This window comes from Mustelus asterias, chromosome 9 (assembly GCF_964213995.1).
Source record: "Mustelus asterias chromosome 9, sMusAst1.hap1.1, whole genome shotgun sequence".
Taxonomy (NCBI): Eukaryota; Metazoa; Chordata; class Chondrichthyes; order Carcharhiniformes; family Triakidae; genus Mustelus; species Mustelus asterias.
In genome coordinates this window covers 120,901,304-120,918,050 of record NC_135809.1, presented here as the reverse complement: position 1 = coordinate 120,918,050, position 16,747 = coordinate 120,901,304, and the positions used below count along the sequence as shown (strand labels likewise).

Sequence of the window (16,747 nt, the reverse complement as noted above, 5' to 3'; positions counted from 1 at the left end):
AAGAGGACGGGGGGGGGGGGAGAGAGAGAGAGAGAGAGAGGGTGAGAGGGCGAGAGAGAGAAGGTGGGAGAGATAGAGAGAGAGAGAGAAGGGGGGAAAGATAGAGAGAGAAGGGGGAGAGAGAGAGAGAGAGAGAAGGGGGGAGAGATAGAGAGAGAGAAGGGGGAGAGATAGAGAGAGAGAAGGGGGAGAGATAGAGAGAGAGAAGGGGGAGAGATAGAGAGAGAGAAGGGGGGGAAGAGAGAGAGAGAGAAAGCGGGGGGGAGAGATAGAGAGAGAGAAGTGAGGGAGAGAGAGAAGGGGGGTGAGATAGAGAGAGAGAAGGAGGGAGAGATAGAGAGTGAAGGGGGAGATATAGAGAGAGAAGGGGGGGAGAGGGAGAAGGGGCAGAGATAGAGAGAGAGAAGGAGGGGAGAGATAGAGAGAGAAGGGAGAGAGAAGGGGGGGAAGAGATAGAGAGGGAGAAGGGGGAGAGAGAGGGGGAGAAGGGGGAGAGATAGAGAGAGAACGGGGAGAGATAGAGGGAGAAGGGGGGGGAGAGGGAGAAGGGGCAGAGATAGAGAGAGAGAAGGAGGGGAGAGATAGAGAGAGAGAGATATAGATAGAGAACGGGGAGAGAGAGAGAGAGAACGGGGGGGGGGGGAGAGAACAGGAGTGATAGTGAGATAGAATAAGAGAAATAGAATAAGAGTCTGAGGAGAGAGCTTGAGGTTGTAAGGGAAAGGCAGGGGAAGTCAGACTGATTGAAGGAGATGTGGAGAGAGTGGTGATGGGGGGAGGGGGAGAGGGAGACTCAGTGGGGGAGGGGAGGGGGATGGATGGGAGACGGGGCAACAGGGAATCGGAAGCATTATTGAGAGTTGACATTCCTACCCCTGCGATCAATGCGTGGCGCCTATCAGAGAGGGACTTTGAACAGCAGAGAGTTAGGGAAAACATTTTAAAACAATTGGCTACTTTTGAATTAGTTCGAGTAAATAGAAACTAAATTCCATTTCCAGTTTTTGGAACTATAACTAACAGTGGTCAAAAAGAAGGGAACTGGGGATTCCGGCCAGCGGGCATAACCTCTGCAATCAGTAACACAACTTTGCTTTGCTGTTATAATATTTATTTCTTATTTAATAATTTGGTTGCCATACAAGTTATTGAGAAGTTGGGAAAAGTGCAAGTTACAGGAGCTCTTAATAATGGAATCTAGATGAAGATATACAAATCACAGAAATTACAGCAACATTAAAAATCTGAACACAAGTCTTTTACACAAATTAAAGTGAGTTACACCTTAATGCACCAGCGAAATAAAAAAAAATTAAGTGACTATTATTTGTAAAGAAAATGATATTGTAGGCTCATTGATGTAATCATTGCCAGATCAACTGGATAATTCCTCAACTGCAATTATAGAGGAGTGAGTGAATCAACTATGTAACTAAATGATAAATACCACAAATAAATACTAAGAGCTGTGCAAGAATTAAAACCTGTGAATTAAAACCTCCCCAATAGTCACAGCTAATTGCTCCTGCTGAAGTTAACAGTATGAAGTGCACTCAAAGTCTCCCGGAAACTGGAGTTCCTGTATGTTAATACACAATTTACATCTCGTGAGATTTGGTACTGTATACACAATTGTTACACAAACTAAGTGTTTTTAAGATTGTCAGTTTTTTTTTTTAAAATTACAATATGCAACAGAAAAGCTGACCTAAAAAGGTGAGTGAGTGAGTATGCAATATGGCGGCAAGAAGGCGTCTCACGTTACCTGCTGTTCTACGGATATGATTCATCAGGATAAATGTCCAGCCACCTCAGAGGAAAGAAAAAGGCCAGGCCCAAAAAGCATCCACTGCCAACCGTTAACTCAACAAAAACAAAAGAAATCTGCTCAGATTTAACTTCACTTGTATTTTGGCACAGTGGGTTCAAAAATTAGTTTATACTGTGCAGCTCCGATCCTCGATTAGAATACTTTAACGTTACATGTTGCTAACCCATTTACCAGGATAAAATGTATACATAGCTGTGAAAAAAAGAATAGCAGCGAAAATGACAAGTAGAAAACCCCTTTTTGTGTTAAATTTTATTTTCAGTAAGATATGTTTTCCTAACACAGCTCAGACGAGCAAACCCACCCCGCTCCGAAGCGGGATAAATCGACAAGGCCCATTCAGAGCACGCTCCAGACCTGCTTTAGTAGATAATTGTGGTAAATCAACTGCCTCTTTTGGAAGACAATAATGACTCAGTTCAACACCCTCGGTCGCTGTTCTCGAGAGCACCTCCTGACAACAGCGTCGGAAAAGACACGGCAACACCAAGAAAAAAAAACCAAAATCTTGTATTCAGCTATTCGAAGAAAGAATTGGACAAATGCTACAACAGTGCCCCCATCATGGAATAGAGTATTGGAGATTGTGTGTGTCAAAATGTGAAAAGTTAAAAGAGCTTCATACTTCTTTCTCCCCTCACAATAACAATACTGGAAATGATAAAAGACTGCTCAGCAGAAAGGAAACTAAATTCTGGTCAGCATCACTCTCTTGTCCAAAAGGGGGGGAAAAAAAAGGGGGCAGGAAATGGGGGTGGGGGGGTGGAGTGGGGGGAGGTGGTGGTGAGCTGATCTGCTTCACATCGTTTACAATATTGATTGCGATCCTCATGAAGAAATACTGTACTAGCCAACGTAGAAAGTATATAACACAGCTCTGCTGGTTCAACTACAGTATCATTAAGAGACATGTCCAAGTGAGGTCAATATTAAAAGGTCATCGTTCAAAATATAGATTATGCTGTAGTATATTTACATCACAAAAGGATCTTCACTTTTGCACTACTCTTCTCAGCACATCAGTGGCGCACGGAATTGCTTGACTGATGAGCCACTGATACTGTCAACTTATTTGTGCTTATAAATGTACTAGAGGCTTTTTTTTTTCCGGAACAAATGTTCATGCTGAGCTTTTAAAAATATTTCAGTCGCACATTATATTCCAGCCAGAGCTATGGTGAATGTAGACTGTTGACAAAAATAATGGGAGATCTTTTTAGTTACTTTGTAAAGCATTCAAATAAACGTTTATCTGACCAATAGTAGCTGTCTTAGAGCTCGCTCGATGTTCATTCGATGCCCCACTCTCGTCACCCCGAGATCGATCAAGTCTTCCTTCTGAAGCGACGGCAAGTGGGTCCCGTCTATCTCGTTATCCAAAAACGCATCTTTGTGCTCGCCGAGGTTCAAAGTGTCCAGCCAGTCCGCCACGTCGTGTTTAGTCCAAAGGAGGACGGCCTTGGCGGCGAAGGGTTTGTTCGAGGCCGGCTGCTGCAGCGTGGACGGAGAGGGGGACCGGCTGCGGCCTGGCTGGGCGCCAAAATGCCCGTCCCCGGCAAGCGGCTGGCCTTGGAAGCCGAAGGCATCGGAGAGAGTAGGCGAGGGGACCACCGCCGGGAGGGAGGAAGGCCGGGGGGCCTGGCCACCGTCTGTCAGGGAGGCCACGGGGCTTGGAGCTCGTTTCAAAATGGTCATACTGTCAAAATCTGACGTCCGGTTCTGAACGGTGATTGGTTGGCTGGTTCCAGGCCGAATGGTGAAAGTTACAGTTGCATTCCGCTGCACACCTGAAGGACTGTTTACTCCATCAGAAATCCTGTGGAACAAGTCACATAAAAAAAAAGAGTTAATTTATTTGCTTTGGAGCTATGGCTGGGATGAGGAAGGAAAGTGTGGCGTCGTGGAGTCGTATCATCCCTAGTTATCAGCTGCTGTACAGTCCTTTAAATATTTTTTTGAGCTGCCTATCTTTCAGGCAGGATGTAAGACTGCTTATTTTAGATGCCATCCCTTCCCTGCCCGCCAATCAAAATTGGGAGGAGACACAAATTAAATGAAAGTCAAATTTAAAAGGGATGGGAAGGAAGTTTCACAGGATGATGAAATGTTTGCAGCACAGGTGGCCATTCGACCCATCCGATCAATGCCAGCCCCCTGTAAGAGCAACTCACCTAGTCCCACTCCCTCCAACTGCACTCCATAACCCTGAAAGTTTCCACAGCTCAGAAAGCCACAACAGAATCTGTCTCCCCCATACCAAGTCGGTGTATTTCAAACCCCAACCACTCCCTGTTTCCTCATGTTTTTTTATTCTTTCATGGGACGTGGGCATCACTGGCTAGGCCAGCCTTTATTGCCTATTCCCAGTTGCCCAAGGGCATTGAAGAATCAACCGCATTGCTGTGGCTCTGGAGTCACATGTAGGCCAGACCAGGTAAGGATGGCAGATTTCCTACCCCAAAGGACATTAGTGAACCAGATGGGTTTTTCCGACAATCAACATTGGTTTCATGGTCAGCAGTAGACTCAATTCCAGATTTTATTTTATGGAATTCAAATTCCACCATTTGCCGTGACAGGACTGGAACCCGGATGTCCAGAACATTAGTTGAGTTTCTGGATTAATAGTCTGGTGATAATACGACTAGGCCATCACCTCCCCTGTTGCTGGATTCTTGATCAACAGCAACACTTTCTCCCGATTTACTCTGACCGGATCCCTCACAGTTCTGAACACCCTCCATCAAATCTCCTCTTAATCCCTTCTTCTCCAAAGAGGACAGTTCCAACTGCTCCCATCTAACCAGGTAACTGGATCTTCATCCCTGGAACCATTTTCGTGAATCTTTTCTACATTCTCTCTAAAGCCTTCACATTCTCCTTAAAGTGTGGTGCCCAGAACTGGGAGCAAGTCTTCTAGAAATCATAGAATCATAGAAACCCTACAGCACAGAAAGAGGCCATTTGGCCCATCGAGTCTGCACCGACCAAAATCCCACCCAGGCCCTACCCCCATACTCCTACATATTTTACCCACTAATCCCTCTAACCTACGCATCTCAGGACACTAAGGGCAATTTTAGCATGGCCAATCAACCTAACCCGCACATCTTTGGACACATCTTCTAGTTGAGGCCGAACCTGTGCTTAATGCAGATTTATCATAATTTCCTTGTATTCTATGATTCAATTTATAAAACCCAGAACAATGCGTTTCATAACCACATTCTCAACTTACCTTCAACGGTTTGCGGACATATGTCCTCGGGTCCCTCTGCTCAGAATTGTACCTTTATTTTACATTCTCTCCTCATTCTTCCTACCAAATTGAACTTTCTCAATATTAAAATACCATCTGCCAGATATCTGTCTGTCCTGCACGTCCCCTTGCTTTACCTCTAACCTGATGTGGAGATGCCGGCGTTGGACTGGGGTAAACACAGTAAGAAGTCTCACAACACCAGGTTCAAGTCCAACAGGTTTATTTGGTAGCAAATGCCACTCGCTTTCGGAGCGCTGCTCCTTCGTCAGGTGAGTGGGAGTTCTATTCACAAACAGGGCATATAAAGACAGAAACTCAATTTACAAAATAATGACCGGAATTAGAGTCTTTACAGCTAATCAAGTCTTAAAGGTACAGACAGACAATGTGAGTGGAGAGAGGGTTAAGCACAGGTTAAAGAGATGTGTATTGTCTCCAGACAGGACAGCTAGTGAGATTTTGCAAGCCCAGGCAAGTTGTGGGGGTTACAGATAGTGTGACATGAACCCAAGGTCCCGGTTGAGGCCGTCCTCATGCGTGCAGAACTTGGCTATCAGTTTCTGCTCAGTGACTCTGCGCTGTCGTGTGTCCTGAAGGCCGCCTTGGGGAACGCTTACCCGAAGATCAGAGGCCGAATGCCCGTGACCGCTGAAGTGTTCCCCAACAGGAAGAGAACTGTCTGGAGACAATACACATCTCTTTAACTTGTGATTAATGCTCTCTCCACTCACATTGTCTGTACCTTTAAGACTTGATTCGCTGTAAAGACTCACATTCTAATCATTATTCTGTAAATTGAGTTTGCGTCTCTGTGTGCCCCGTTTGTGAGCAGATCTCCCACTCCACCTGATGAAGGAGCAGCGCTCCGAAAGCGAGTGGCGTTTGCTACCAAATAAACCTGTTGGACTTTAACCTGGTTTTGTGAGACTTCTTACTATGTCTACCTCTAACCTCACAGCTCACCATACTTCCAGGTTTGGTGTTATTTGCAAATTGTGCCCTGCACACAAAGGCCGGAATTCTCCAGCCAATCACTCCTGCTGCTGCTACAAGCAAGGATGGAGAATTTGGCGCTCAGCCAAATCTCCGTTCATTGCAGCGGGACTGAAGAATCCCGCTGGTGTGAACTGCTGGAAAATTCCAGCCAAAATGTCTCCTTCATTTCTATATAAACGTCAAGGAAAAACAGGGTCCTAACACCAACCCTTGGAGAACACCATATCTATCTTCCTGCTGTCCAGAAACAGCCATTCACCATTGCTCTGTATCCCTTTCATTTAAATAATAATTTGCCTTTTGTATTTTTCCTACCAAAATGGATAACCTCACACTTATCCACATCTGCCACATTTTGCTCCATTCATTTAACCTATCCATATCCATTTGTAAATTTATTTCATTTTCGCAACTTACTATCCCACCTATTTTAGTGCCACCTGCAAATCTGGCCGTGGTACTTACTATTCCTGTATCCAAGTCATTAATATAGATTATAAATAGTTGGGGCCTGAGGGCCGAACTCTGTGGCATAGTGCGGCATCACAGATAGAACAACTTATTTGCGGAAGGATATATTGGCCTTGGAGGGAGTGCAGAGAAGGTTCACCAGGTTGATACCAGAGATGAGGGGTGTTGATTATGAGGAGACTGAGCAGATTGGGTTTGTATTCGTTGGAATTTAGAAGGCTGAGGGGGGATCTTATAGAGACCTATAAGATAATGAAGGGGCTGGATAGGGTAGAGGTGGAGAGATTCTTTCCACTTAGAAAGGAAGCTAGAACTAGAGGGCACAGCCTCAAAATAAAGGGGGGTCAGTTTAGGACAGAGTTGAGGAGGAACTTCTTCTCTCAGAGGGTGGTGAATCTCTGGAATTCTCTGCTCACTGAAGTGGTGGAGGCTACCTCGTTGAATATGTTTAAATCACGGATAGATGGATTCCTGATAGGTAAGGGAATTAGCGGTTATAGGGATCATGCGGGTAAGTGGAACTGATCCACTTCAGATCAGCCATGATCTTATTGAATGGCGGGGCAGGCTCGAGGGGCTAGATGGCCTACTCCTGCTCCTATTTCTTATGTTCTTAATCCATTTCTTATAGCATGGTCATTAGCAGTGGAATTAATGCTAATGTTAATTTCAGAATTTTTAAAGTTAAAATTTATTAATTAGTCACAAGTTGGCTCACACTGCAATGAAGTTTCTGTGAAAATCCCCTAGTCGCCACACTCCGGCATCTGTTCGGGCACACCGAGGGTGAATTTAGCATGGCCAATGCACCTAACCAGCACATCTATTGGAGTGTGGGAGGAAACCGCAGCACCCGGAGGAAACCCGTGCAGACATGGGGAGAATGCGTAGACACAGACAGTGACCCAAGCTGGGAATCGAACCTGGGAGTCCCTGGCGCTGTGAGGCAGCAGTGCTGACCACCGTGTCGCCCCACCATTTCTTAATGTTTTGGCAATTTGGTACTTTCTGTGGAAATAATGAAAAGAAAAGCTCAAAACAAAGCAGCAATTTATACTTCAGAGTTGGGGTTTACACTCCGTGAAAAGGAGGGTCTTCAGCAAACAGCAATCAGAAAAGCAAATACAATTTTAATAATGAGATGAAAGACGCCATAGAATGAAATGTATTGGAGGTGTCTTTGCCTGTGCTTAACAACAGAGCGTTTTGTCCTGCATTCATCAGGCCAACATTATTCACTTGATTCAAGGTTGCCCAGGCCATTAGTTGCTAAGCAACTACTGATTCAGCAGCCAGAATACTTGTCACCTCGACAGAGCCGAATAAATACCCATACTGTAATGTTTGAAATTGTCCCAACTTTACTTTTCATGCTATGCGAGAGCGATTGCTTTACTTAACCTTCAGATTCAATATAATCCACAGTCATTTGCATTTAAAAAGGAACATCCCCAAATCTTGAAGTTAACGTCGCCACTTGAATAAAATTTGCAAATACTTTTTCTTCTTTGATGCAATTATGACAAAGAGTATTTAGTACAGTGCCTTCGCTGCCTGGCTGAACAACTTCTCACATTGAACAATTTCACCTTCAACTCCTCTCACTTCCACCCCATAGAAGGTGTGGCAATAGGTATCTCACGGCTCCCGGTTCAGTCTGCCTTTTTTGGGGAAACGTTCCTCCGATCCTACACAGGTTGCCCTATCCCCCACCTCTTTCTGCAGCCCACTGAAGACTGAATTAGTGCCCACCCCAAACTGGAAAATATCAGCTTGGCTTCGAATACCCCACCCCCTTTCTCCTTCACAAAGCCCATTTCTGACTATCCCCTCCCCTTACTCCAATCCACTGCCTCGGTTTTCAAGGGGTAGGCTAAAGGTTAATGTCCCTCTACAAGCCCACTGACCTCCTCAGCTGCTCCGAGCACACCCACACCCCACTTCCAGCAAGGATGCCACTCCATTCTCTGGGCGCGATCTTACCAGCCGTTCACGCCACGCTCCCGCTGCAGCGAGGTCGGAGAATTTGGCACCCAGCCAAATCTCCATTCATTGCAGTGGGATGGGCGGCACGGTGGCACAGTGGTTAGCACTGCTGCCTCAACGTCAGGGACCTGGGTTCAATTCCAGCCTCGGGTCACTCTGTTCACAGTCTGCGCCTTCTCCCAGTGTCTGCGTGGGTTTCCTCCGGGTGCTCTGGTTTCCTCCCACAGTCCAAAGGTGTGCAGGTTAGGTTGATTGGCCATGCTAAATTGCCCCTTAGTGTTAGGGGGATTAGCAGGGTGAATGCATGGCATTGCAGGGGTAGGGCTGGGTGGGATTGTTATCAGTGCCATCTTGATGGGCTGAATGACCTCCTTCTGCACTGAATGGATTCTGTGATTCTATGGGAAAATCCCACTGGCATGAACGGTGGTAACATTCCAACCTCCCACTTTCCGTCTCCATCGCATTTGTCCTGATGATGCTGCCTTCCATCATTGTGCTTCTAATATGCATTCCCCCTTCCTCAACTGAGGAACTACCCCACTCCCCCGGCCACACCCCGCCACCCAGGCCCTGGTTGGCAGGGCCCTCACCACAGTTGCTAACCCTCCAAGGTGGGCCTGGAGTCTCCAGGAATAGGATACTGTAGTGTGCAATTCTGGATAATAAACATCACGATGTGGCGATGCCGGCATTGGACTGGGGTGAACACAGTAAGAGTTTTAACAACACCAGGTTAAAGTCCAACAGGTTTATTTGGTAGCAAATACCATTAGCTTTCGGAGCGCTGCTCCTTCGTCAGATGGAGTGGAAATGTGCTCTCAAACAGGGCACAGAGACAAAATCAAGTTACAGAATACTGATTAGAATGCGAATCCCTACAGCCAACCAGATCTTAAAGATACAGACAATGTGGGTGGAGGGAGCATTAAGCACAGGTTAAAGAGATGTGTATTGTCTCCAGACAGGGTAGCCCGCAAGTCCAGGAGGCAAGCTGTGGGGGTTACTGATAATGCGACATAAATCCAACATCCCGGTTTAGGCCGTCCTCATGTGTGCAGAACTTGGCTATCAGTTTCTGCTCAGCGACTCTGCGCTGTGTGTCGTGAAGGCCGCCTTGGAGAACGCTTACCTGAAGATCAGAGGCTGAATGCCTGTCACCCACAATGTCTGTATCTTTAAGATCTGGTTGGCTGTAGGGATTCGCATTCTGATCAGTATTCTGTAACTTGATTTTGTGTCTCTGTGCCCTGTTTGAGAGCACATTTCCACTCCATCTGACGAAGGAGCAGCACTCCGAAAGCTAATGGTATTTGCTACCAAATAAACCTGTTGGACTTTAACCTGGTGTTGTTAAAACTCTTACTGTAATAATCATCACAACATTAAAAAAGGATGATTTTCCTTTTTAAATGTGGATTTTGGAAGCATTTCTCTTGAGCAGAGATAGAAATGGGGAAAAATAGGGCTGTTTGGCCGACAGTCAAATGTCATTAAATCGGTAATGAGACTTTTGCTTTCCGATTGGTGGAGGAAGGACGGATGTGTTAATACACCAATGGCTTGAGGGTAGGAGCAGACCATGTGACAAAACCGCCAGGGATAGACGTAAATCACAGCCGGAAACCCTCTGTCGTTTCTGCTCGCATCTTTTACACTTTTACTCTCATCCTTTCACCCCCGCCATCCACAACCCCTTCCCCTTAACCCCAAATCACTACAGGATTCCTCTTCTCCTCACCTTCCACTACATCATAGAATCCCTACCGTGCAGAAAGAGACCATTTGGCCCATCGAGCCTGCACCAACTCTCCGACAACAATCGCACCCAGGCTCTATGCCCGTAACTCCATATATTTACCGTGGCTAATTCCCCTAACCTACAAACCTTTGGCTACCAAGGGGCAATATAGCATGGCCAATCCACCTAACCCGCACACCTTTGGACTGTAGGAGGAAACCAGAGGAAACCCACGCAGAGAACATGCAAACTCCACACAGACAGACAGTCACCTAAGGCTGGAATTGAACCAGAGTCCCTGGCGCTGTGAGGCAGCAGTGCTAACCACTGTGCCACTCACCAGTTCCGCATTCAACAGATTATCCTCCACTCCATTTTTGAAGCTGCCAGTCACATCTACCCCTCTGTAGGGACCCTCGCCCACTCACCTAACACTCCCAATCTTCCTCCTCTGTGCTCCGTGCAAGCACGGAAGATGCGACAATCTGCTCTTTCACCTCATACCTTTCTCTCAGGTTCCAAACACCACTTCGAGACAAAAACATCGATTCACTTGTGCCTCTTTCAATTGAGAATGCGCTGCTCATGATGCAGTCTGCTGTACATTAGGCAGGCCAAACACACAAAAGCGATTTTGTGTTTTGAAGTCAAACTTCCAGCAGCCGTGGCTTCCTGTCTATGAACGTGAATTTGTTATTCTGCATCTGTTAGGTTCCCACTTCTTCATTCTGTTTGTAATTCATAGTTTGGACCCCAGGGACCCGATTTGCTTCCAAATTTCTCACCACAAGATTGGTGCTTCAGTTAGAAGGATGGAAAGGCTGCGCTGCTACCTCAGCCAGTAGTTATGTGGCAATGGGCTTCGCGGTGTGTGACCAGTCTAGCCTAGTTTCCTACCCCTCTCTCGGGTGCTCGATAAGCAACACGTCACTGCTCTGGACTACATCTGAATCTTGCAGCTTGACAAATGTTCTCCCGTGGAGAGCACTAAAGCTCAAATTAGAATCGAATCTTTAGATTCAGCATTAAAATGCCCTCCCGAGGATGTTGACTATCCTGTAGGGCTCAGTGGGAAATGTGCTGCACCATAGGATTGGCCAAGTAGACATTATTTCTGTTTAAGGTTGGGCAGTGAATGGAGGCAGGATATTCAACTGCAGCAACATCATTGATGATGACACCACCATAGTGGGTTGGGTCTCAAACGATGAGGAGACAGAGTACGGGAAAGAGAGAGAGAGAATCTGGTGAAATGGAAGCGTAATGAAGGACATGCCCCTGTCTACATCAACGGTGATGAAGTGGAAATGGTCGTGGACTTCAGGTTTCTAGGTGCCCAGACCACCAACAACCTGTCCTGGCCCCTCCACACTGACGCTATAGTTAAGAAAGCCCACCAACGCCTCTACTTTCTCAGAAGGTGAAGGAAATTCAGCATGTCTGCTATGACTCTCACCAATCTTTACAGATGCACCATAGAAAGATCCTTTAGAGTCATAGAGGGTTACAGCATGGAAACAGGCCCTTCAGCCCAACTTGTCCATGCCGCCCTCTCCATTTTACCATAAAGCTAGTCCCAATTGCCCCCATTTGGCCCATATCCCTCTATACCTATCTTACCCATGTAACTGTCTAAATGCTTTTTAAAAGACAAAACTGTACCCGCCGCTACTGCTACCTCTGGCAGCTCGTTCCAGACACTCACCACCGTGTGAGAAAAATTTGCCCCTCTGGATCCTTTTGTATCTCTCCCCCCTCACCCTAAACCTATGCCCTCTAGTTTTAGGCTCCCCTTTCCTTGGGAAAAGTTGTTGACTACCTAGTTGATCTGTGCCCCTCATTATTTTATAGACCTCGATAAGATCACCCCTAAGCCTCTAACGCTCCAGGGAAAAAAGCCCCAGTCTATCTAGCCTCTCCTTATAACTCAAACCAGTCCCAGTAGCATCCTAGTAAATCTTTTCTGCACTATTCCTAATTTAATAATATCCTTTCTATAATAGGGTGACCAAAACTGTACACAGTATTCCAAGTGTGGCCTATCTAATGTCTTTTACAACTTCAATACAACGTCCCACATCCTGTATTCAATGTTCTGACCAATGAATCCAAGCATGCCGAATGCCTTCTTCACCATTCTATCCACCTGTGACTCCACTTCCAAGGAGCTATGAACCTGTACTCCTCGATCTCTTTGTTCTATAACTCTCCCCACCATTAACTGAGTAAGTCCTGCCCTGGTTCGATCTACCAAAATGCATGGATGTATCACAGCTTGGTATAGCTCCTGCTCTGTCCAAGACTGCAGGGAACCACAAAGGGTACTACAAAAGTAGCCCAGTCCATTACATGAACCAGCCTCCTATCCAAAGATTCCACCTACGCTTCCTGCTGCCTAGGGAAAGCAGCCAGCATAATCAAGGGCCCCACGCAACCCCTGACTTACTCTCTTCCACCTTCTTCCATTGGGAAAAGATAAAGGTCTATGATCACGTATCAACCAACTCAAGAATAGCTTTTTCCCTGCCGCCATCAGGCTTTTAAATGGATCAACCATATATTAAGTTGATCTTTCTCTACACACTGTCGGTAACTGTAAAACTATATTCTGCACCCTCTCCTTCCCTTCTCCCCTACGTACTCTATGAATGGGGGCGACGTGGTGGCAGAGTGGTTAGCACTGCTGCCTCAGTGCCAGGGACCCGGTTTCGATTCCCGGCTTAGGTCACTGTCTGTGTGGAGTTTGCACATTCTCCCGTGCCTTTCCTCTGGGTGCTCCAGTTTCCTCCCACAGTCCAAAGATGTGTGGGTGAGGTGTATTGGTCATGGCAAATTGCTCCTTAGTGTCAGAGGGATTAGCAGGGTAAATATGTGGGATTATGGGGATAAGGCCTGGGTGGGATTGTTGTCAGTGCAGACTCGATGGGCCGAATGTCCTCCTTCTGCACTGTAGGGATTCTATGAATGGTATGCTTTGTCTGTATAGCGCGCAAGAAACAATACTTTTCACTGCATCCCAATACATGTGACAATAATAAATCAAAACACCAAACAATTCAAGCAGGAGCGGGAAGCACTTTGAATCCTCCTTCACCCATCGAATCATAAAAGCTAAGGGAGCATGGAGGAGCAGAGGTTCTCCCTTGTCCTGCTCAGGCAGTTGTTGATCCTCAACATCACCCCAGCAGAACGCCTGGTTTTTAATCACATTGCCATTTGTGGGACCTTAATGGATGCAAATTGGCTGCTGCATTTTCTTAGCTCGCCCTGCGGTGGTGAAAGAGGCTACAGGAGTCTAAGGGTTTGCACTCTTTTCAGAGGGCCCTCACATCTGGTCCGGACCTTAGCTAAAAGTAGTCCAAAACTGCCCCTGCCTGCCCTCTCAATTCCTCTCTCTGCTCCAAATGTTGATCCAATTGCCCCTTGGAGAATGCTGTGGACTATTCCTCAACCATTCCCTGTGGCAAAGTAATCCATCCAAGACTCCTCACAGACATTTACTCTAACCTCTCTGCTCTCACACCGAGTGACAATTTTAATTTGATATCTGTTGTCATCAACTTACGAAGGAGAGAAAATAGTTTTTCCATGTTTTTGATAAAGGTCCTTCACATATTCTGAAAACTTTCATTGAAGTTCCTCTTTGTCCTCCCTATATTGTCTCAATTATTTTTAAAATAATCAGTGGCGAGGCAATGCATTTTTGCTTATATTCATATAACACCATATAAATATACTAATGCCCTTACCAAAACTTGCAAATCAGGAATTACCTTTGAAGTGGGGTTGCACACACAGAAATCTTTGAATATGACAGGAGGTTCACAAGAATGATCACAGGAATTAAGGGTTTGTCATATGAGGAGCACTTGAGGAGTCCGGGTCTGTACTCCATGGAGTTTAGAAGGATGAGGGGGATCTAATTGAAACTTACAGAATACTGAGAGGCCTGGATAGAGAGGATGTTTCCACTAGCGGGAGAGACTAGAACTCGAGGGCACAACCTCGGAATGAAGGGACTCTCCGTTAAAACTGAGATGAGGAGGCATTTCTCCAGCCAGAGGGCAGTGGATCTGTGGAACTCATTGCCACAGAGGGCTGTGGAAACCAGGTTATTGAGTGTCCTTAAGACAGAGATAGATAGGTTCTTGATCAATATCTCTGACGGAAATCTTTGTCGCTTCTTTGGACACGGGTGAGGTCCCTGAGGATTGGAGGATAGCGAATGTGGCCCCGTTGTTTAAGAAGGGTAGCAGAGATAACCCAGGAAATTATAGGCCGGTGAGCTTGACGTCCGTGGTAGGGAAGTTGTTGGAGAGGATTCTTAGAGACAGGATGTATGTGCATTTAGAACGGAACAATCTCATTAGTGACAGACAGCATGGTTTTGTAAGAGGGAGGTCGTGCCTTACAAATTTGGTGGAGTTTTTTGAGGAAGTGACAAAAACGGTTGATGAAGGAAGGGCCGTGGATGTTGTCGATATGGATTTCAGTAAGGCATTTGACAAAGTCCCACATGGCAGGTTGGTTAAGAAGGTTAAGGCTCATGGGATACAAGGAGAAGTGGCTAGATGGGTGGAGAACTGGCTTGGCCATAGGAGACAGAGGGTAGTGGTCGAAGGGTCTTTTTCCGGCTGGAGGTCTGTGACCAGTGGTGTTCCGCAGGGCTCTGTACTGGGACCTCTGCTATTTGTGATATATATAAATGATTTGGAAGAAGGTGTAACTGGTGTAATCAGCAAGTTTGCGGATGACATGAAGATGGCTGGACCTGCGGATAGCGAAGAGCATTGTCGGGCAATACAGCAGGATATAGATAGGCTGGAAAATTGGGCGGAGAGGTGGCAGATGGAGTTTAATCCGGATAAATGCGAAGTGATGCATTTTGGAAGAAATAATGTAGGGAGGAGTTATACAATAAATGGCAGAGTCATCAGGAGTATAGAAACACAGAGGGACCTAGGTGTGCAAGTCCACAAATCCTTGAAGGTGGCAACACAGGTGGAGAAGGTGAAGAAGGCATATGGTATGCTTGCCTTTATAGGACGGGGTATAGAGTATAAAAGCTGGAGTCTGATGATGCAGCTGTATAGAACGCTGGTTAGGCCACATTTGGAGTACTGCGTCCAGTTCTGGTCGCCGCACTACCAGAAGGATATGGAGGCGTTAGAGAGAGTGCAGAGAAGGTTTACCAGGATGTTGCCTGGTATGGAGGATCTTAGCTATGAGGAGAGATTGGGTAAACTGGGGTTGTTCTCCCTGGAAAGACGGAGAATGAGGGGAGATCTAATAGAGGTGTACAAGATTATGAAGGGGATAGATAGGGTGAACGGCGGGAAGCTTTTTCCCAGATCAGAAGTGACGTTCACGAGGGGTCACGGGCTCAAGGTGAGAGGGGCAAAGTATAACTCAGATATTAGAGGGATGTTTTTTTACACAGAGGGTGGTGGGGGCCTGGAATGCGCTGCCAAGTAGGGTGGTGGAGGCAGGCACGCTGACATCATTTAAGACTTACCTGGATAGTCACATGAGCGGCCTGGGAATGGAGGGATACAAACGATTGGTCTAGTTGGACCAAGGAGCGGCACAGGCTTGGAGGGCCGAAGGGCCTGTTTCCTGTGCTGTACTGTTCTTTGTTCTTAATAAGGGGATCAAGCGTTACGGGGACAAGGAAGGAGAATGGAGATGAGAATCATATCAGCCATGATTGAATGGCGGAGCAGATTCAATGGGCTGAATGGCCTAAATCTGCTCCTATATCTTATGGTCTTGTGGACAAGTCATTAAAACATATGGGATCTCCAGCTTTCATAGAGGCTTATAATACAAAGCAAGGAATGCTTAAAGCTAAATCATTAGAACACACTGACTGGGCCTCAGATGTGTTCACGTTTTGGATACCACACTTCAAGATGGATTTCAAGGCCGTGGAGTGTGTGTTGATGGATACCAAGGGCAAGGGACTTCAGCTTTTCAGCTGAAGGTGAGAATTTTTAGAATTGAGGTGCTCCCAGACTGGAAGATAATGGCGGTCAATGAACACAGGTGTTCTACTGGTGCACAATAGAGAGCATCTGGTGGAACTACATTGTGGTACGGCAGTTGCTCCATTTCTGACCAGAAAGCTCTGCAGTGGGTAGTCAAAACTGCCCAATACATTATTGGCACCCAGCTACCAGCCATAAAACCATAAGACATAGGAACAGAATGAGGCCACTCAGCCCATCGAGTCTGCTCCGCCATTCGATCATGGCCGATATTTTTCTCATCCCCATTCTCCTGCCTTTTCCTCATAACCCCTGATCCCCTTATTAATCAAGAACCTATCTATCTCTGCCTTAAAGACACTCAATGACCTGAATACAGAAGTTGGGACATCTTGTTGAAGTTGTACAAGACATTGGTAAGGCCACACTTGGATTACTGTGTGCTGTTCTGGTCACCCTATTATAGAAAGGAT

The 16,747-nt window shown here is 46.2% G+C and overlaps 1 protein-coding gene across 1 annotated transcript in view; it reads right to left on the bottom strand.

The window, feature by feature from the left end:
- Positions 1-1,103: 1,103 nt before the first annotated feature.
- LOC144499283 (SH3 and multiple ankyrin repeat domains protein 2-like) overlaps positions 1,104-16,747 on the bottom strand; it is a 427,127-nt gene continuing 411,483 nt past the window's right edge. The window contains exon 10 of the mRNA XM_078221398.1: positions 1,104-3,647. Within this exon, the coding sequence (XP_078077524.1) occupies positions 3,080-3,647 (568 nt within the window). The 3' untranslated portion in view covers positions 1,104-3,079. The remainder of the gene's footprint in view (positions 3,648-16,747) is intronic.